At 44.6% G+C, this 22,211-nt stretch overlaps 1 protein-coding gene across 6 annotated transcripts; it reads right to left on the bottom strand.

Moving 5' to 3' along the window:
• Positions 1–1,888: 1,888 nt before the first annotated feature.
• SOCS2 (suppressor of cytokine signaling 2) lies at positions 1,889–8,239 on the bottom strand. Of its 6 annotated transcripts, none has more exons than XM_055237596.2 (3): positions 7,889–8,239; positions 5,034–5,385; positions 1,889–3,367 (listed from the first exon to the last, which is right to left on the bottom strand). In XM_055237596.2, the coding sequence occupies exons 2-3, from the start codon at positions 5,170–5,172 to the stop codon at positions 2,910–2,912; spliced, it is 597 nt and encodes a 198-aa protein (XP_055093571.1). In that variant the 5' UTR covers positions 5,173–5,385; positions 7,889–8,239; the 3' UTR covers positions 1,889–2,909. The 6 variants fall into 6 exon arrangements, with proteins under 6 accessions (XP_055093571.1, XP_055093570.1, XP_055093567.1 ...); XM_055237595.2 differs by lacking the exon at positions 7,889–8,239 and adding an exon at positions 7,422–7,787; XM_055237592.2 differs by lacking the exon at positions 7,889–8,239 and adding an exon at positions 6,870–7,672.
• Between the last annotated feature and the right edge of the window lie 13,972 nt (positions 8,240–22,211).

Genomic DNA, 22,211 nt, shown 5'->3' with positions numbered 1-22,211 from the left:
AAGCAATCACCGCTGCTCACCGTAATGGTCATGAAAAACGGCACTGCCTCATCTCTGCCCAGAACAGAAACCGAGGTCAAAATATTTTCAGAGTTTGGGGATATATAAGTCTTGTATACCATATTCTTCAACAACAACAATAATAAATATCCTCACAAATGCCCTAAATTGCCCTACATTGGGAGAAAACACTGGATATTTTTCCAGGCTTTGGTGAGGATAATTTAGACAAGTGTACTTTTTGTTCCACCATGTATAAATGGGGCTACCAATAATTGGTAACTGGCATTGATCAGCCACTAAATAAAATAGGAAGCCCCCTCCCCGCCCACCTGCAAAGCAGTCATTATGAGCTTCCCTTTCACGCGTGTTCAGGGGAAAAAAACCACTGGGCCAGGCTGACTAGAATTCCACAGAGCACAGTGCTAATTAAGGTATCTATACTTTTCCAGTTGATCTGGTTGAAGCAGCAGTAAAAACACCACAGGTTCTTTTTCAGCCTGCTCTAACTTGTTTGTCTGGATCAACGTAGAAATTTTCAGCAGCAATTTGCTCTTCCCAATTCCTCTCCCAGAAAAAAAAAAAAGAGCTAGGATATTCCTGGAATGCCTCTTGACTCACAAATCAGGAGGGGAACCTCCTATCATCATTGTACTTTGCTCATTTCTTTCTTGGGAAAATTAAATGAGATAATACAAGTGCTGAGTAAGAACCTGGTTCACAATAAACTCAATAAATAAATGATGTCAGTCATCGTAAAAAAACAAAACCAAACCAAAAATAATTGCCTGCTGATGTTTATCAACTTACTTGCAATATGGAAGACTGAAATATAAGGCAATAGGTTTCATGGCACACTCCAGAGATGTTTGTGCTGTCCTCCAGCCTTCTCACAATTAGTCACTTGCGAGCAGTAACTCAGAACTTTTTCCAATTTCACAGGTACTCATGCCCCACAACTGTCTCCCCACTCCCAGTAACTGAGAAATACAGTGTTCAAAACAGTGACAATAGAAATGCAAAAGAAATTCCACAAAGCCCCTTGGCACTGATCACATAGAAGTTTTGCCAGAAAAATCAAACACTCAACACTAAACAGATGTTGTCAGTGGGAGAAAAAGGGTGAATGAAGCACAGATTCTGAGCATCCTAATCAAAGGGTTATGGCCCCATCATAGATCCGACCCCAAATGTCTAGCTTTTCTTGAAGTTTTAGGCCACAAATAAACTCTTCCTAAGGCACACCTAGCAATCTTTTGTGTTTGGCTCTGCTGTTTGGATATACATAGTATGTTTCCTGCCAGGCACAAAACCATTTTTCAACTTCTTCTTGAAATTAAGGTAAGATATGCAGTAAGCAGGTTTTATTATAATTTATAACTGAATTTTCTCATTCACACAGGGTCCACCTTTGTGGTGACACACCATAGTATTGTAGCTATGCAGGAAAATCTTAAAGTCATAAAATGAATAATGTCTGAACTCTAGAAAAGATGGTACATTTATAAAAGTTATGCAAACTAACATAGCAAAAAATAAGTGGCCACAAAACTTTGTATTTTTCTTTAGTATTATGCCTACTCAACTTGTAAAAGACTGGCCATGTCATAAAGTTTGTAGTTTCTAAACCATGTTTTTGGAAACACAGAGGACATCAGTGTTATGCCTATTCAAATTGTAAAAGACCCAGCCACTTGGCAATTCCTGTAGTTTCTAAACCATGCTTTCTAAATTGCAAAGGGGGCAGGTACAGCCCATAACTTTACAGAAGGGCAAGTAATGTTCTACCTCTTGAATAATTGGCTTATTTCACTTGACATAAGTTTTTATGGCAATTCTCTATTACCATGAAAGTGTACGTTCTCTAGAACTCAATAAGTGCAACTTGTAGAAATCAGGTTTTTTTTATTTAATACATTCTAATCAAATAGTAACAGCAGTAAATAAACACTTTGAAAAACAGGCAGGTATCCCCCTGCATCTGGAAGAAAATTAAGTCAAAGTATTCTACACAGTAGAAGGGAGACAACTGTTTATGTCCATGGTTAGACAATTCAGGGACAACTTGGATATTTCTAAAGCCATTTCCAAAAAATCAATGGCAACAGGTTGGGACACAGCTATTTCAAAGGGTAAAATGCCTATACCTACATTGGTTTTTATTAACAGGGATTGAGTTGCACCTGTATAGCATGACATTCTTGTCTTTAGCCTTAAAGGAAAAGAGAAAGTCTTTTCCATTTGCACCAGTTTGAAATATTTCTGAAATAAGGCTCCCTTAAAATGGATTACTACAGTACTCATTCACATGAGAGTTCATACATGTAGTAAAAAGACAAATACAGGACTTTATGGTCACTTTTTTTGGTTGATTTGGTTAATTGCATAAAATGCGATAAATACTCACTTACATAATCTGTTTAACAAAACTCCTAGGTACATCAGAATGCAAAATATAAAATGCCCAAAAGACTCTGATCAGCAGGCATATCAAATTGCAGTGAGGCCTGTGTCAGCTTGGCTCCTCCCACTTCTTCAGTATTCCTATGAGGAGTTCTTTCTCACCTGCTGGAGCCTGGACCTTTGACAATTATAATGGAAAGGAACCTAAGAAGGCAAGGCATTCTGATAAAACGCGCCTTCAGGCTTTACATGAGACATTTTATTTTTAATCTAAAAGGATCAACTGGTCTTGGTCAGCCTTAGGAAGGGAAGCATCACTCAGGTAAAAGTATCTGGAGGAACTTTAAACACCTAACTACCTCTTCAAGCATTTAAATTAGATTAGCTTCAGCTGTTCTTAGAAAGCATTCCATATAGTTATTCAGAGCACTCAAGTTTTGGTTCTCTTTTACATAGCTGCATTCGGAGATACTCTATGTGAGACATGTTTAAAAAAAGAGAAACATTTATACCTGGAATTTATATTCTTCCAAGTAATCTTTTAGTCTTGTTGGTAAAGGCAGTCCCCAGATGGCACCGGTACATTTGTTAATGGTGAGCCTACAGAGATGCTGCAGAGATGGTGCTGACGTGTAGAGCGGTTTGGTCAGATAAAGGTGAACGGTGCCGTTCCGGGGGGCTTCTGGACCTGTCCGCTTATCCTTGCACATCTGAACATAGTAGTCGATCAGATGAACCACACTGTCAAATTGTTTAAGCTTGGATTTGACACATATGATAGAGTCCAATCTGAATTTTCCGTCTTGGTATTCGATTCGAAGATTAGTTGGTCCAGCTGATGTTTTAACAGATATTGTTAGTAGGTAGTCTGAATGCGAGCTATCTCTAATCAAGAAAGTTCCTTCTGGTGCCTCTTTTAATTTCTCTTTGGCTTCATTAACAGTCATACTTCCCCAGTACCATCCTGGGGTTTTCGTTCAAAAAGAAAAAGAAAAGAGGGTAAAACAGTTATTATAAGAATTTTTAGAACAGAGCAAGTAATTGGCAATAATTTTTTTAGCTCTAAAAAAGAAAAAAAAAAAGGTGGTGTGTGAGTGAAAGTTTACCAGGGGCCACCACAAATACTTTCAGTAGGAATTTAATAAAAATTTGGGTCAATTTTATGAACACAAACGGCGAGCCAGTTTTCTTTCTTTCTTTTTTAAAAAATTAACTTTCTGAAGCTCTTAAGATTTTCTTCTAATGAACCAAAAGAACATTTGCAGCATGACACACTGGCTGATGAAGCATGACACTTTTAACATTAAGTAAAATAAAGATTTAGGTAAATTAGAAAAAAATCAGAAGTTAGAAATAAAAGCCAAGCCCTTTAAAAAGTGGAAAACCCGACTCCTGTAATCGAACTACAGTAAAAACAGAAGCAACTTTTTTGGATAGTTGGTGTCCCCCCAACCAAAAAAAAAAAAAGAATCTGCAAAGCCTGCTATGAACAGCTTTCTATGTAGAAAACACTGCTATGTACTTGTTGTAAAAGCACAGCTCTAGTACAATAGCTTCTGTTCACTGCTTTATGACTACCTTACCAGTCACTAAGAAATGGGAAGTCCCAAGTGATAATTACTGCTTCAAGTTTACAATCTTCCCTAAACTCTTTTGAACTTTGCCCTAATCCAAATCCAATCACAACCACCGGTCTCTCCCCTGCATTCTCGATTTCATCTGCCTGCACCATCTCCCCGGCCCACCCTGCTTTCTAAGGAGGCTCAAAGATCGTCCATGTTTAAGAAGTCTTAACATTTATGCTCCCCCCACCCCCACAATTACCAGGATACTTGCAATCTGCCGGTGCCTTCCCGGGAGGGAAAGCCCGTGGCCCACACTTAAAGACCGGAATCGCAAGCGAGAGAACTTTTCCCTCTCCCTCCCCCTGTTGCCATCAAAATTTCAGCTGTGCCACAACTGTAAGCTTTTAGGATACGGATTTGGAAAGCCAGAATGATTTGTCAGATACTTTACTTTTTTTCTTTTTTCAGATGCCTAGAGATAACGTGCCGCGCAAATTGCCTGACTGTACTTGAAAGCGGCAGTCCCCTGGGCGCGCCGACCACGGAAGCCGCGCTCGGCGGGGGCTTCGCAGCCTACTCTCGACGCCCAGGCAGCCACCCTCGCGGCAGTGTCAGTCCCTGAACTTGGCCGCCAAGATCCTGGGCTGCAGCCGCAGCTCCGCCCGGAAGCCAGATGCTGCTGGGCCTGCGGGGCCCGAGGCACCCACTTGCTGATTGCACCCCGCGCAAAGGGAGGCGCCCGACGCTTTCCCCGGCCGGGGTTCGAGCCCGGGCGCCTAACCCTGAGCAGCTGCGGAAAACAGTAAAGCTTCCAGCGTGCTAAGAAGCTATTTCCAAGAAGCCCTTCCTGCGCTCTGCGCTCCGCCAGGCCTGAGTCCCTGGAGAACCACTTTCCTTACGCATTCCCAAGGACCCAGGACCCTGCGAGCGTGCTCTCCGCGGTCCCTTGGAAGCAAGGGACGTATTTCCATCTTATTCTTTGCTTCCCACCTCGACCCCGCTTCCTAGCTGCGTCTTTGGGGAGGCGCCCCTTCCCGCACGCGTCGCGACCGGTCGGCTCCCTACCTGTCTGACCGAGCTCCCGCAGGGCCTTCGCCAGACGCGCCGCCTCCGGGGATGGCTCCTCCGCCGACCCCGCCGTCCCCCACTGGCTCCGCGTCCCTTCCCCGCCATTCCCGGAGGGCTTGAGGCACCGCAGGGTCATGAGAGAAGGGTCACCGCGGCAAAGACAGGTGGCCGCCCGAGCTGGGGTCAGAGAAGGATTCGCGTCCTTCCTTGAAGTCAGTGCGAATCCCAAAACGAGTCCCTGCGGGGTGTCCGAAATGGTGGCAGAGAGGGAAGGGATGGGGCTCTTTCTCCCCAGATCCTGGAGGACGGATGACAAAGTCCCTCGCAGCCGCGGTCACCCACTGATCGCCTACAAAGAGAAAGCGGGAGGTTGGGTCAGGCCAAACTGGACCCCTGCGGCTGGGGTGGGGAAATAGACGTGGAAAATCCCAGGGACTCCTCCGCCTCTACGTTCCTGCACCATTTAACCCCAAGCTTCCAGTTAGCGCCCTGGCCCAGCTCTAGAGAAAGGACAAAGAGCAGAGATCCAAGACACAAAGTTGGCTGAAGAGGTGGGGGGCGGAGGTCAGGATGAGGGTGAACAGGGTGTCTTCCCGCCCAGGGCCACTAGCTGAAATCAAAGACTGGCGACCTAGGAAGAGCAAATAGTCACCTGCAGATCCAGTGGGAATAGGCCCTTGTCAAGGACAAGTGGAAAAAATTAAAAAGGAAAGAACAGGAGAGATTCCCCAAATTGGCATTCCGGTCTCACACCTGGCGCAGCCCGAGGGCCCCCAGGAAGAAGCACCCACACAAACTTGGTTCTCCGCCCTAAAGCGCTGCGGGGCCCGGAGGCACCAACCCGGGGTGCGGAGGTGCGGGAGCTGCCGCATCTCCGCCCGGGAGGCTCCTCGCTCCCCTCCCCCTGCTTCCCGGTGCCCGCTCTGGCGGGGTTGGGGGCGCCGCGGCGGTCGCTCCCGGACCAGGATGGCTGCGGTGGCTCTCGCCGCCGCGGGCGCTGTCGAGGAATCGGCCCGAGCGCGCAGCCCTCGCAGGGCTCCGAGCCGAGGCCGGGGCCGAGCGGGCGGTCGCGAGCGCTGCCGAAAGTGCAAACCACCAACGCCGCGCTCTTACCTCGACCTCGGCCGCGGCCGCCGCCGCCGCCTCCGCACCAGGCAGCCTCCTCAGCGGACATGGAGCGGGGGGGGGTGGGGGGAAAGGGGAGGCGGGAGGGGCCCGGGAGAGGAGGGGCGTCTGCCCTTGTTTCCCCCGTTAACGTTTAATTTGGGAACGAGATGCCCGGGGATGCAACCAGCCCCGCGCTCGGAGGCGGCGGCCGGAGTTCCGTGCGCAGAGAGCACACAAAAGCCTCGAGGATCATTGCCTCGACCCCATCCCCCACCGCGCGGCGACGCCCCCTACGGGCTGGGACACCCCCACCCTCGGACTGCTGCCAGGTTTCCCTCCGGCTGCGACCCTGGAGGTGGGAAGGAGAGAGGGAGGGAGGGAGGAAGGAGCGAGGGCGGGAGGCAGGCCGGTGGGGAGGAGCGGGAGATCAGGTTATTAGGAGGATTATTAATTTGAATGGCAGTTTAGGGGAAATAAAAAAAAGAAACTCCAGACACTTCCAGACGCCGAGAAGGGGCCGGAGAAAGCAGGCAGCAACGCCAGGCCGCGGGGGCAGAGCCGCGGCTCGGACTCTCTCTTCCCCGGCGCTCCGAGCTGCGGAAGCCCAGGCCGTCCGCCGCTCCTCGGCGCACGCGGCCGCGCCTCGCCGCACGCGGCCGCGCCTCGCCGCCCTCCCCGGCAACTCTCCTCGGGGCGGAGCCTTCGGGCTTCCCCCGCTACTGGTACCTGCCGCGGGCGCCCGAGCTGCGGGCACGGGGGATCCTGAGGCTGTGCGCCCGAGATCCCGGCGCGCACTGTCCGCGGGCCACGCGGTGAGGGTGGCTGCGGGCGAGAGGGCTCATGCTTCAGGGAAAGCCCAAGGCCCGCCAGCCGCGGCGGCTGCGACGAGACTTGGCAAGAGTTAAACGTCGGTCCCAGGAGCAGCGAGTGCGCGCGACTTCCCAGCCCGACGCGCCTCCCTTGCTCCCCGCCTCCCTCCCCAGTCAGCGCTCCGCTCGCGCCCCGCCCGGCTGCTGCGGAGGCCGCTTTCCAGGAACTTTCCAGGAATCGGCCTCACGTGACCGCGGGCCCCGCTACCGCTTTAAAGAGGCTCGGTCGCAATACACAGGCTTCAGGGAAGACCGGGCGAGAGCGCTCGGGTGCAGGGCGGGCGGTATGCACGCCCGAGGTCGGTCTGCCTCTGACCCCACACCCCGGGGTGCTCGGGCGCAAGCTAGAGATGTCCCCGGCCACCGGCCACAGCCAAGCCCTTTTCGGCGGCCGGAGCCCGCCCCGTACCCGGGCCAGCTGAGCGCCCGGGTTCAGGGAAGGATAGCGATCCTTGGCCCTTGGCCTGCCACGGGGGTGGGTTCCTCTAAACATCCCGGCGGCGCCCCCTCGACGCGACCCTCCTGGCCGCCCATTTGCGGGGGGTGGGCGTGCAGGAGCGACTGTGGGTCCTCGGAAACCAGCCTCTCCGGCTCTAAGACACATTGATGGCGTGGGGACGCCGTGCTCGGCCCGGTGCCCACGGCCGGGGACCGGAGGCGGTCCCCTTGATCAGGTCCTGGAAGGCAGCGAGCCGGAGAGCATCGCCTCCTTAAGCCGCGCCAGCCGTCCTTAGTCCCCTCCCCCTGGCGCTCCGGCTCCTTGTCACCCGCACCTACCCGGCTCCTCCCTTCCTCCTCCCCTCTGCTCCTACGTCTCCGGTAGACCCGGCGGCCCGCCCCGCTCACCTGCGCCGGCTGCTAAGGGGGCGCCCTTACCTGCGCGCCCGGAAGGGGCTGGGTGACTGGCCTCGGTTCCCGCAGTCCAGAGAGTGTCTCTACCATTCCCTGCAGGGCTGACGCCCCAGGGCCGGGATTCGGAAGGATCCCCGCACCTCTACCCTACCTGGGATTCTCATCTCCAACCCCGTTGGAGGCCCCCTGACCTTAGTGGAAACTCATGTCCTTGTCTGCGCACCCGCCCCCGAAATATGACCTACTGGAAATGTGACCTACTTTTTAAAAGAAGCCCTTAACAATCACGGGAAAACCGGATCCAAAATTTCGATAAGCATTTTTCTTTGAAATACTATTCTATTGCATCACTGCTCAAAAGCTTGAAAGGTCAATGGCCACTTTTAGTTGAGGCCGTGGCTATGGGAAGTTGGGCGAGGAAGGGGGAGGGGTGGGAGGGAGGCGCATCTTGCAAACTTTGCCTGGTGCCCCCCCTGCCGGTTCTTGGAGGAAACGTGAACCAGCTCCCAACCTTGGGGTCTGCAGCCGGGGACCAATGGTTTTCTCAATAATTTTCCTGCTTTTGAGTACATAATTCTATGCAGATGATAAGCAGATGAGTCGGGGAGGGGGGCATTTCCCAGCTAACAAAGAGCTTTGTTAACGCTGGAGCCGTGTGCCCTTAATCATGTTTCATTTTTTAGAAAGAGCCTTTTATGGTGTGGGCGGAGCTAACTGAACCCTAGTTAAAATCCTCTACAAAGTAGTTGAATAATTTTGCACAAGGCACTTACCCTCTTTGGACCTCTGGCCCTTTTTATAACATGAAGGGCTAGATTCGGGTTCTGGGTGAGGGACTGGGATAAAGGAACAAATCAGATTCCATGTGAAGCCTGTGTACAGTCTGAGGCCCCAAGCCTTTTAAGAACCACTATGTCTACTAGGGTTAATTGCCCTCTAAATTATCCTAATATGGTTTCTTCTTCCTTGATGGAGAATCCTAGAGGAAGGGTGTACCCACACTTTAGCTTAAATAAAAAGGTATTTATTCCTAAAATTGGCGGAGGCGGGGGAGGGGACGTGACCAAGTCTCTCTCTGTCGCCCAGGCTGGAGTGCAGGGGCGCTATCTCAGCTCACTGCAACCTCTGCCTCCCAGGTTCAAGCAATTCTCCTGCCTCAGCCTCCCGAGAAGCTGGGATTACAGGCGCCCACCACCACGCCTGGCTAGTTTTTGTATTTTTAGTAGAGACGGGGTTCACCCTGTTGGTCAGGCTGGTCTCGAACTCCTGGGTTCAACCGATCCTCCCGCCTCGGCCTCTCAAAGTGCCGGGTTTACAGGCGTCAGACACCCCTCCTGGCCCTAACATTTTTATAAAGTAAGTTTAATATCTACTTGATAGTGGGTTGAAATGAATCTTCCGGCAACTCCTTTTTTATGTGCTTTCCTGTTGCCTTGGTGCATGCTGTTCCCTCTTCCTAGAATGCTCTAACCCCGATGGCTGCATCACACTTGATTAAAAGAATCCTGGCCGGGCGCGGTGGCTCACGCCTGTAATCCCAGCACTTTGGGAGGCCGAGGCGGGTGGATCACTTGAGGTCAGGAGTTCGAGACCAGCCTGGCCAACATGGTGAAACCCCGTCTCTACTAAAAATACAAAAATTAGCCGGGTGTGGTGGGGCATGCCTGTAATCCCAGCTACTAGGGAGACTGAGGCAGGAGAATCGCTTGAACCCGGGAGGAGGAGGTTGCAGTGAGCCGAGATGGTGCCACTGCACTCCAGCCTGCTTACCTCTCTTACCTCGTTTCCTCCTGCTCTGTTCTTTGATCACTCTGTTCAAGTTACATTGGACTCCTTGCTAATTCTAGAACTCATTAGCCTTGCCCCTGCTTCAGGGTCTTTGTATTTGCTGTCTCCTCTACCTGTCATGCTCTTCTTTTAGATAGCTGCAAGGTTTACTCCCTCACTTCCTCAAATCTTTATTTAATGCCACCTTCTTAGTGAGACCTTGCCTGTTGGCTCACTCAGAAGTGACCCTCCCCCTGCACATTTCTGTCTCCTCTCTGCTCTAGTTTTTTCCTTAATCGTGATCACCATCTAACCTAGTTTATGTCTTATTTCTCCAACTTACTTTCTCCCCAACTCTGCTTCATGTGTTTGTACTTGCATTGTTCACAGCTGTAGTTCAGCACCCTGAATATAGTTCTTAGCATGTAGTAGGCATCCTATATAATCATTGAATGAATGGATGGATGAATGAATGAATGAATGCATTATCACCATGGCTTTAAAGTTAAGCTGTCCAGGTATGAATCCTCACTCTGCCACCACTTGCTACATGTGTGATCTTTGGCAATTTATTTAGCCTCTTCTGGAGATGATCATGGCCCCTACCTTACAGGGCTTCTGTGAGAATTAATCGAGCTAATCTATGAAAGGTGCTTTGGAACTTAGCAAATACTTAATAACAATTAGCTGTTATTTCAACTATCATCCTTTTACTCTCGGTGAGTTTGGATTTTTCTCTCTATGGATAAGATTGTCTTACATTTGCCTATGTAAAATTCAATGGTCACCTCCACCCCCACCAAACCTCCCATCCTGTGGCTTCCAGAGAACGTCATGTAGTTGGTTCCCTGGAGCGCCCTTTCGGCTTTAAAATTTACAGGTTTCCAAAGTGATTCCATTTGTCCCTAGATTTTCAGACCATATCTATTCAGTGTGGCAGGTTCATGGCTGCAGTGATGAACGGTTATTCTCCATGAGGAGGGAAGGGAGAAGATTTTCACAAAGCTGGAGCATTTCCTCCACTGCCTGCACTGAGGAGTTGCCAAGGCTTGAAAATCTCTTCTGTGTGCCAACCAGAACTGGACATTTCTGGTTTTGCAATGCAGACGTTCTAGTACTGGAATTGACAAATGCTCCATACTGAGCCAAATTGCCAGGAGGGTTTTTCAGTGTGTGTTTGGGGGATAGGGTAACAATAGGATGGCCTTTGGAGATTGTGTCTGACACACCTGTGGGCAGAAGGTAGGCTTTAAGTATCTACCATCTCTTCCTTTTAGAGTTTGCCATCTCCCTACCACCACTACCACACACAGCACCCTCAAGACTCCCTGTGATCCTGGGATGCACTCAACGAAGAATGTGTGACCCAGGTGAGCCAATGGGAATGACTCTAGCTCTTGGACGTAGAGGTTTGTCCAGTATCACAAGTCCAGTAGAACCAACCAGATTATTTTTATTTTCAGGATTTGATGGAAATGCTACAAGAGAAGCAGGCTCTCCCCTTCTGAAATGATGAGTGATAATGACCATACAGGTCAACTTTTCCACCACTTGGAGGGAGCCTGTCAAAGAACAAAGGCAACAGAGAAGAGAGCAGAGCTGAGGGTGGGTGAGAGGGAGAAATTCCTGAGTGCTTGAATCCCACATGCCGGAAGCCGCACCACACTTGGGCTTCTCAATACAGGAGCCACTGAGTTTATTTTTTCCTGACCTGGTTGGATTTTAGCATTCTCAAGAGTTTGGGGGTTGGGTGGGGGGCATTTAGGGGAGAGAGCAGAATGCAGAATTGAGAAGGGGAAGAAGAGAGCTGCCTTCCACTTTAATGAGCATCTGCTACTTTTCCTCTGGTGCTTCTCAGCACTAAGTCCCTTTTACAATATACTGCTTGCTCCATCCCCATAATGGAGGACACTCACTGGTAGACAAAGGAAGAGGGAGAGGAGCAGAGCACATGCCACTGGCATTAGTGCTCTGGGCCCAGGATGGGGCAGGGAGCAGTGAGGCAGATGGCTTTCTCCTAGACTTCTGGGACCCAAGAACATGGTAAATGTCCGTGCCCTCCGTCTTTCTGCCCACAGAATGGAGGGGAGACATGTTCTAGGACAGCGGTCAACAATCTTATTTAAGACACAAATCAATCCGAAATTCTGGTAGAATCTAGATACCAGAGGTCACAAACCACCTGCCTATGGGGACCATATTTGACTCACTCAGAGTGTTCTGGTTGGCCTGCCAGGATTCTCTAAAGAAAATGTGAACAAAATTGAGATTTCATCTCCAAAGAGAACCAGATTTCTGCTTTCTCTTAACCAGCCATAAGGTCTGTCAATACTGGGTCCCATTTCCTCAAGGCAGTGATCAACTGAAGCAGAGGAGTGATTGCCTGCCTTAGAAGGCATGTGCCCTCCCATTTGCCCAATCCTCACCAGCCCCAAGGTCTCCCCAACACTGAGTATTGCTTGGCTTTTGTCATCAGTCTTGCATTACTGTGTTTCTTATGGTGGAGAGATATTTATCTGGACCCAAGTCTCTACCAGAAGTGACAAAATAAAAGACAGACCCAGAAGACTGAATATGTCAGAACAAAAGGGAGAAGGCATATTTCTCTGTGGAAGAAAATAATATTCCTCTGTGTTTAAGAGACTGGGTTCTCACACCTGATGTATTTCATTCTTCTATATTCCCACCTGGCTCTGCAGGCATTTATTGGCAGGCTACATCTAAGACTTTCTCTGCAGAAAAATGTTCTAGATGCACAGATTTGGGGGCTTGATTGACAACCTGACACCTCACTCTAAATCCGCATGGGTCTATTGACCTCAGGTGAGAACACTTGTTCTAAGGGAGTGGAAGGTCTTTATTAAGATACTCCTGAGAAATAAAAGTCTGCCTTCAGCATTGTATGGGACTCATTTTTGTTTGTTTGTTTTTGTTTTGAGACACTGTCTCTGTCACCCAGGCTGGGGTGCAGTGGCACAATCTTGGCTCATTGCAACCTCAAACTCCTGGGCTCAAGCAGTTTTCCCACTTCAGCCTCCCTAGTTGCTGGGACCACAGGTGTGCACCACAACACCTGGCTAATTTTTGTACTTTTGTAGAGACAGAGTCTCCTTTTATTGCTCAGGTTGTTCTCAAACTCCCAGGCTCAAGTGATCCTCCCACCTCGGCTTCCCAAAGTGTTAGGATTACAAGCGTGAGCCACTGCACCTGGCTGGGACTCTCTTTATTGGAATTGGTTTGTATAGTCAGAGGATCATCAATCAATAAGACTTTGGTGCTGGGAAGGACACTATTTTACTCATGCAGAATAAATTTCTTTATCTCTTTTCTCCTCCGCCATGGTGCTCTAGCCTTCTGGCTTCCTTATTTCCCAAACACAACAATCCTGCCTCAGGGCCTTTGTACCTGTTGTTCTCTTTGAAATGCTCTTTCCCTAGTAGTCCCATGTCGCTGCTTCCTCACTCCATTCACGTCTTTGCTCTGAGTGGCTTTCCCTCCCCACTTTATGTAAAATAGAAGCCCCACCAGTGACCATTTCTTCCTCCTGCTTTATTTTTTTATCCTAACACTTTACTACTCTCTGACCATATAATGGTTACTCATTTATTTGCTTACTGTCTTTCTTCCCACTGTGATACAAGCAGGGATTTTGTTATATTCACCCGTATATCCTCAGTGCCTGCAACAGCTTCTGGCCCAACATAAAGTTATTGAATGAATGAATGAATAAATAAATCTAATGCATCTGTAAGTGAGGGAACTGAAACACTTTTGCCACCTTCTTTCTGCCCTGGATCCACTTTTTTTATCTTCCCCTACTTCGATGTGCTTCCCAGCGTACTCTTTGGCTTACCCTTCAGACTCTGTCTGCTACCAAGAGGAGCTTGGCTTTCTTGAAGTTTCTGCTTAATCTCCATGAGCCTGGCCCCAAAACAGTAGTACCTAGTAGACAGCATGAGAGAGATTCATCAAGTCAACAAACATGCATGAATACTTACAATGTTCCAGGCCTGGTAGAACCCATTAGGGGGACTCAGCCTTCCTCTTAAAGAGGTCTAGTTCTAGTGAGAGAGAAACCATCAACAGATAATTCTAACAAAGGGTGAGAAGTCATGGGAGAGTGCGCAGAATGTTTTGCAAACAGCCAGAAGCACCACTGCAATCACCTTGGGATGTCCAGAACGGCATCACAGTAGAGGGGACCTGGATGGAGGCCCCTAACATCTCTGCATTTTTGTTTTCCCATCCATGTCATGAGAAATTTGAACTGGATGAGCTATTAAGTTTCCTTCTCATTTGAATCACCTCCAACCTCTTTTCCATGACCTTGCAAAGAGCAGTTGATGGTGTTATTAGACCTAAGCCTGGTCAGCCTCTAGGTATGTTTGACTTTCCAGAGAGGTTCACAAAGGTCAAGGCCTGGTGTGATGATGTGGTAAGCAGAGCAGGCAGAAGAATACCTATCAGTAAAGAACAAACACCACTCCTGGCTTAGTCATGGAATTCTGAGAAGCAGCAGCACCCAGTGAACCAACCTGCAGGCTGGCAATCACGGGTGAGGCTACCTTTAGCCAAGGCTTGTGGCAGAACCACATGAGGGAGACTCTGCAAATAGTAGCTGCTTCCTCAAACCACAGGACAACTTCTACATACATTCCACATGGAAAGGCCAGCTGATCACACATATAGGCCTTTTCTGCTATCCTATCGCGTTAAATTTACAATCATAATGATCATGTCCCACCATAAAGGAATGTGATATAATAATATCAGTTTGCCTTTATCACTTTGCCTTTATTTATGGTTTTAATCTCTCTTCACCAACATATTATAGCATATGCCAGATTTTATTCTTGTAGCAACCCTTTGATGATGGTAGAAAAAAATACTTACCTCACATGTAAGTAAATTAAACCAAAGTACATTAAGTAGGTTATTCTGTACTTGTAAACAAATTGTCCTTAGGAAAACAGTATAGGGTTTAGTATAAATGAAAGTAACATTTTAAGTGAGAAAGTAGCTTGGCAAGTAAGTTGCTTTTAAAATAGGTGATTCAAATCACTGAGTACTATTCCAACAAATATAACTATAATATTCTCAAATGTGATTTATAATATTTAAACATAGGACAGGGATAAAGAATTGAGGAAAATTGTTTTTTTATCTGAGTTGTTATCAAAAACTCTCAATCGAAAAAAAGTTACATTTCAGTATGTGCCAACAATTCTAAAATAAATACTAAAGTCAAGTCTTGTTTCTCATACAATACCAAAAATAAATAAATAAAAAGAGAGAGAGAGAGAAAGCATCATGCTGATAAGTCCTGCCAATTTATCTGGCTTTTCTCTGGCTTTTCCAATGCTTGCAGAGAAGGAGTGTTTTTTTATTACAAGTTTCTCTGAGCCAGTTACTCTTTTCTAAATTTTTCTCCCATTTTTAAAACCCATACTAATTAAAAGAGGCAAATTTGTCTGACAAAGCCATTGGGCAAATCCTTGTCTTTCTTATATTTTTAGCCCAAGGTCTACAATGCCTTCTACTTTGCCACAACCACAAACTTCCCCCTGCCACATCTTCACTGACAACAGATTATATTGTGATCTATTGATTCCAGCCATTGAATGGACAAAAATAACAATAGCATAAGATGATATGAATATATAGATGATCACTATAGCACTGGGAAGTCAGAAAATAGTTATATACCAACATCCCACACAAAGAGCACCACAAAATAAAACACACACTACCAAAGCTTATTCAAGAAGAAGTAGATTGCTGATGTACCTTCAGAATAAATAAACAAACAATAAAAAACTTTATAGCCCTATTTATATTAACGAAATAAACTCTTCACGTTCAGAAGCCTTCACTGATGAATTATACCAAACATTTCATGGAAAAATAATATCCACCCTACATGAACTTTAAAAAAAAATAAATCAGAGATGTGAGAACATTTAACAACTTGTATCAGGAGGCCAACATTATGTAGTCTGTCATACCAAAGACAGGCAAGACAGAAGAGAAAAGTACAAGCCAGCATCTCTCATTTTTAAATTTTTTTTAAATTTTAAGTTCTGAGGTACATGTGCAGGACATGCAAGTTTGTTACATAGGTAAATGTGTGCCATGGTGGCTTGCTGCACCTATCAACCCATCACCTAGGTATTAAGCCCCACATGCATTAGCTATTTTTCCTGATGCTCTTGCTCCCACTGCCCCCATCACCCCTACAGGCCCCAGTGTGTGTTGTTCCCCTCCCTGTGTTCATGTTTTCTCATTGTTCACCTCCCACTTATAAGTGAGAACATGTGGTGTTTGATTTTCTATTCCTGCGTTAGTTTGCTGAGGATAATGGCTTCCAGCTCCATCCGTGTCCCTGCAAAAGTCATGATCTCTTTCCTTTTATGGCTGCACAGTATTCCATGGTGTATATATGCCACATTTTCTTTATCCAATCTATCATTGATGGGCATTTGGGTTGGTTCCATGTCTTTGCTATTGTGAATAATGCTGCAGTGAACATATGCATGCATGTATCTTTATAATAGAATGATTTATATTCCTTTGGGACCCAGTAATGGGATTGCTGGGTCAAATGGTATTTCTGGTTCTAGGTCTTTGAGGAATTGCCACACTGTCTTCCACAATGGTTGAACTAATTTACATTCCCACCAACAGTGTAAAAGCGTTCCTATTTCTCCACAGCCTCGCCAGCATCTGTTGTTTCTTGACTTTGTAATAATCACCATTCTGACTGGCATGAGATGGTGTCTCATTGTGGTTTTGATTTGCATTTCTCTAATGATCAGTGATGTTGAGCTTTTTTCCATATGTTTGTTGGCTACATAAATCTCCTTTTGAGAAGCGTCTGTTCATGTCCTTTCCTCACTTTTTAATGGAGTTGTTTGGTTTTTTTTCTTGTAAATTTGTTTAAGTTCCTTGTAGATTCTGGATATTAGGCCTTTGTGAGATGGATAGATTGCAAAAATTTTCTCCCATTCTGTAGGTTTTCTCTTCACTCTGATTATAGTTTCTTTTGCTGTGCAGAAACTCTTTAATTAGATCCTGTTTGTCAATTTTTGCTTTTGTTGCAATTGCTTTTGATATTTTTGTCATAAAATCTTTGCCCATGCCTATGTCCTGAATGGTATTGTCTAGATTTTCTTCTAGAGTTCTTATAGTTTTGGGTTTAACATTTAAGTCTTTAATCCATCTTGACTTAATTTTGTATAAGGTGTAAGGAAGGAGTTCAGTTTCCATTTTCTGCATATGGCTAGCCAGTTCTCCCAGCATCATTTATTAAGTAGGGAGTCCTTTCCCCATTGCTTGTTTTTGTCAGGTTTGGAGAAGATCAGGTGCTCGTAGATGTGCAGTCTTATTTCTGAGTTCTCTATTCCATTCCATTGGTCTATGTGTCTGTTTTTGCACCAGTACCATGCTGTTTTGGTTATCATAGCCTTGTAGTATAGTTTAAAGTTGGGTAGCATTATGCTTCCAGCTTTGCTCTTTTTGCTTAGGATTGTCTTGGCTACAGGGGCTCTTTTTTTGGTTCCATATGAATTTTAAAGTAGTTTTTTCTAACTCTGTGAAGAATGTCAATGGTAGTTTAATGGGAATAGCATTGAATCTATAAATTACTTTGGGCATTATGGCCATTTTCATGATATTGATTCTTCCTATCCATGAGTATGGAGCATTTTTGCATTTGTTTGTGTCCTCTCTGATTTCTTGAGCAGTGGTTTGTAGTTCTCCTTGAAGAGGTCCTTCACTTTGCTTGTTAGCTGTATTCCTAGGTATTTTATTCTCTTTGCAGTAGTCGTGAATGAGAGTTCATTCATGATTTGGCTCTCTGCTTGTCTATTGTTTGTGTCTAGGAATGCTAGCGATTTTTGCACGTTGATTTTGTATCCTGAGACTCCTGAAGTTGCTTATTACCTTAAGAAGCTTTTGGGCTGAGATGACGGGGTTTTCTAGATATAGGATCATGTGATCTGCCAAAAGAGATAGTTTGACTTCCTCTCTTTCAATTTGAATGCCTTTTATTTCTTTCTCTTGCTTGATTGCCCTGGCAGAACTTCTAATACTATGTTGAATAGGAATGATAAGAGAGGGCATCTTTGTCTTGTGCAGGTTTTCAAGGGGAATGCTTCCAGCTTTTGTACATTCAGTATGATATTGGCTGTGAGTGTGTCATAAATGGCCCTTATTATTTTGAGGTATGTTCCATCAATGCCTAGTTTATTGAGAGTTTTTAACATGAAGGATGTTGAATTTTATCAAAAGCCTTTTCTGTGTCTATTGACATAATCATGTGGTTTTTGCCTTTAGTTCTGTTTATGTGATGAATTATGTTTATTGATTTGCATATGTTGAACCAGCCTTGCATCCTGGGATGAAGCCAACTTGATTGTGGTGGATAAGTTTTTTTATGTGCTGCTGGATTTGGTTTGCCATTATTTTATTGAGGATTTTTGCATCAACGTTCATCAAGGATGTTGGCCTGAAGTTCTCTTTATTTGTTGCATCTCTGCCAGGTTTTGGTATCAGAATGATGCTGGCCTCATGAAATGAGTTAGGGAGTAGTCCCTCCTTTTCAATCGTTTGGAATAGTTTCAGAAGGAATGCTACCAGCTCCTCTTTGTACATCTGGTAGAATTCAGCTCTAAATCCATCTGGTCCTGGGCTTTTTTTGGTTGGTAGGCTATTTATTAATGCCTCAATTTCAGAACTTGTTAGTCTATTCAGGGATTCAACTTCTTCCTGGTTAGTCTTGGGAGGGTGTATGTGTCCAGGAATTTATCTATTTCTTCTAGATTTTCTAGTTTATTTGCACAGAGGTGTTTATAGTGTTCTCTGATGGTTGTTTGTATTTCTGTGAGGTCAGTGGTAACATCCACTTTATCATTTGTTATTGTGTCTATTTGATTCCTCTCTCTTTTCTTCCTTATTAGTCTAGCTGGCAGTCTACCTATTTTATTAATTTTCTCAAAAACCCAGCTCTTGGATTTGTGGAGTTTTTGAAGGGTTCTTTGTGTCTCTGTCTCCTTCAGTTCTGCTCCAATCTTGGTTATTTCTTGTCTTCTGCTAGCTTTGGACTTTGTTTGCTCTTAGTTCTCTAGTTCTTTTAGTTGTGATGTTAGGATTTCAATTTCCGATCCTTCTAGCTTTGTGTTGTGAGCATTTTAGTGCTATGAATTTCCCTCTTAACACTGCTTTAGCTGCATCCCAGAGATTCTGGTGTGTGTGTTGTCTTTTTGTTCACACTGGTTTCAAAGAACTTCTTGATTTCTGCCTTAATTTCATTATTTATCCAGGAGTCAGTCAGGAGCAGGTTGTTCAATTTCCACATAGTTGTGTGGTTTTGAATGGGTTTCTTAATCTTGAGTGCTAATTTGATTGCACTGTGGTCTGAGAGACTGTTTGTTATTATTTCAGTTCTTTTGCATTTGCTGAGAAGTGTTTTACTTCCAATTATGTGATCGATTTTTGAGTAAGCACCATGTGGCACTGAGAAGAATATATATTTGTTATTTTTGGGTGGAGAGTTCTGTAGATATCTATCAGGTCCACTTGCTACAGAGCTAAATTCAAGTTCTGAATATCATTTTAAATTTTCCATCTTGATAATCTGTCTAATATTCACAGTGGGGTGTTAAAGTCTCCCACTATTATTGTGTGGGAGTCTAAGTCTCTTTGTACATCTCTAAGAACTTGTTGTATGAATCTGGTTGCTCCTGTATTGGGTACATATATATTTAGGATAGTTAGCTCTTCTTATTGAATTGAGCACTTTACCATTATGTAATGCCCTTCTTTGTCTGTTTCATCTTTGTTGGTTTAAAGTCTGTTTTGTCAGAAGCCAGGATTGCAACCCCTGCTTTTTTCTGCTTTCCATTTGCTTGGTAAATTTTCCTCCATTCCTTTATTTTAAGCCTAAGTGTGTCTTTGCACATGAGATGGGTCTCTTGAATACAGCATACTGATGAGTCTTGACTCTTTATCCAGCTTGCCATTCTATGTCTTTTAATTGGGACATTTACCCAATTTACATTTAAGGTTAATATTATTATGTGTGAATTTGATCCTGTCATCATGATGCTAGTGACCAAAATCTCTCATGAACATAGTCACAAAATATTAGCAAACTGAATCCAGAAATATTTAAAAGGGACATACTTGGGCATATTCTAGGAAGGCAAGGTTAGTTCAACATTAAAAGTCAATCAGTGAAACTCTTGATATCAATGGACTAAAATAGTACAATTATATAATTATCTTAATACATGCAAAAAAGTGTCTATAAAATTCAACATACATTCATCATAAAAAAATTTCAGCAAACTAGGAATAGAAAGAAACTTCCTCAATCTGATAAATCTTATTTATAAACAACCTACAGTTAGCATCATTTTTAATGGTAAAAGATCAAATGCTTCCCCCCTAAGGTTCTAGCCTGTGCTAGAAAAATAAAATATGTAAATTTAGTTAGGCTTCAAGATATGAAGTCAATATAAAAAATGGTTTTTCTATTTACTAGTGAGAAACCATTGGAAATTTAAAATGTTAAAAACACAATTTATAATAATTTTTATTTTATTTATTTACTTATTTTTTTTTTTTTTTTGAGACAGAGTCTGGCTCTGTCGCCCAGGCTGGAGTGCAGTGGCGCTCTCTCTGCTCACTGCAAGCTCCGCCTCCTGGGTTCACACAATTCTCCTGCCTCAGCCTCCTGAGTAGCTGGGATTACAGGCGCCCACCACCGCGCCCAGCTAATTTTTTGTATTTTTAGTAGAGACAGGGTTTCACCATGTTAGCCAAGATGGTCGCGATCTCCTGACCTTGTGATCCTCCCGTCTCGGCCTCCCAAAGTGCTGGGATTACAGGTATGAGCCACTGCGCCCGGCCTATAATAATTTTTAAAACATGAAATACTTAGTGATGTAAGACCTCTACATTGAAATAATGTTTTTAAATACTGAGAGAAATTATGGTAGAACAAATGAAGAGACAGACTATGCTCATGGCTTGGAAGAGTCAATATTGCTAAAATGTCAGTTCTCCCCAAATTAGTCTGTAGATTCAACATAACCGAGACAAAACCTCAACAGCATTTTTTGGGGTAAAAATTAACAAATTATATAAAAGTGCAAAGGACCTAAAGATGATTTTGAAAAAGAATAACAAAGTTGTAAGAGTCATGCTATTTGATTTTAAGATTTATTCTAAAGCTACAGGAATCAAGACAGAGCAATACTGGTGTAAGAATTAGACATATAGACTAAAGGAACAGACAAGGAAGTCCAGAAATAGACCACAAATATAGAGTCAATTGATTTTCAACAAAAGTGCCAAGGTAATTCAATGGAGAAAGGATAGCTCTTCAACAAATGGTGCTATAACAACTGGACATTCATACATCAAAACAAATGAACTTTGATCATTACTTCATACCATATACAAAAATTAACTTGAAATGGATTATAGACCTACATGTAAGTCAAAATTATAAAACTTCTGAGAAGGCCGGGCGTGGTGGCTCACGCTTGTAATCCCAGCACTTTGGGAGGCCGAGGAGGGCGGATCACGAGGTCAGGAGATCGAGACCACAGTGAAACCCCGTCTCTACTAAAAATACAAAAAATTAGCCAGGTGTGGCGCCTGTAGTCCCAGCTACTCGGAGAGGCTGAGGCAGGAGAACGGCGTGAACCTGGGAGGTGGAGCTTGCAGTGAGCCGAGATTGTGCCACTGCACTCCAGCCTGGGCAACAGAGCGAGACTCTGTCTCAAAAAAAAAAAAAAAAAAAAAAACTTCTGAGAAAACATAGGATAAAATTATATGATCTTGAGTTAGGCAAAGCTTTCTCAGAAAGGACACAAACATCTCAAACCATATAAGAAAAATCTGATATATTGGACCTCATCAAAATTAAAATGTTCTACTCTTCAAAAGATGTCATATGAATGTATCTCAATAAAGCTGCTATAAAAAGATAAACTTTTTTTCTTTTCTTTTCTTTCTTTCTTTCTTTTTTTTTTTTTTTTTTTAAGACAGGGTCTTACTCTATTGACCAAGCTGGAATGCAATGTCACAATATCCACTCACTGCAACCTTCATCTCTAAAGTTCAAGCAATTCTCTTGCCTCAGCCTCTAGAGTAGCTGGGATTACAGGCATGTGCCACCATACCCAGCTAATTTTTGTATTTTTAGTAGAGAAGGGGTTTCGCCGTGTTGGCCAGGCTGGTCTCAAACTCCTGACTTCAAGTGATCCACCCACCTCAGCCTCCCAAAGTGCTGGGATTACCATGCCTGGGCAAAAAGATAATATCAAGAAAAAAATTTAAAGCCAGAGACAGGAAAATTTTATAAAATTCTATATCTGATAACTTGCATCCAAAATATATAAAGAACTTTGACAGCTGAAAAATAAAAATATTTTTTAAATTGAACTAAAAAATGATCAAAATATTTGAACAGACACTTTCACCAACAAATATATATATAAATGGAAAATCTGTTCATTAAAAGATGCTAATTTGAATTTTGGGGAATGTAAATTAAGATATGACAAAGTAC

Source organism: Symphalangus syndactylus, chromosome 13, assembly GCF_028878055.3.
Source record: "Symphalangus syndactylus isolate Jambi chromosome 13, NHGRI_mSymSyn1-v2.1_pri, whole genome shotgun sequence".
NCBI lineage: Eukaryota > Metazoa > Chordata > Mammalia > Primates > Hylobatidae > Symphalangus > Symphalangus syndactylus.
Note: the sequence above shows the minus strand (reverse complement) of the source record. Positions and strands in the feature narration are given on the sequence as shown.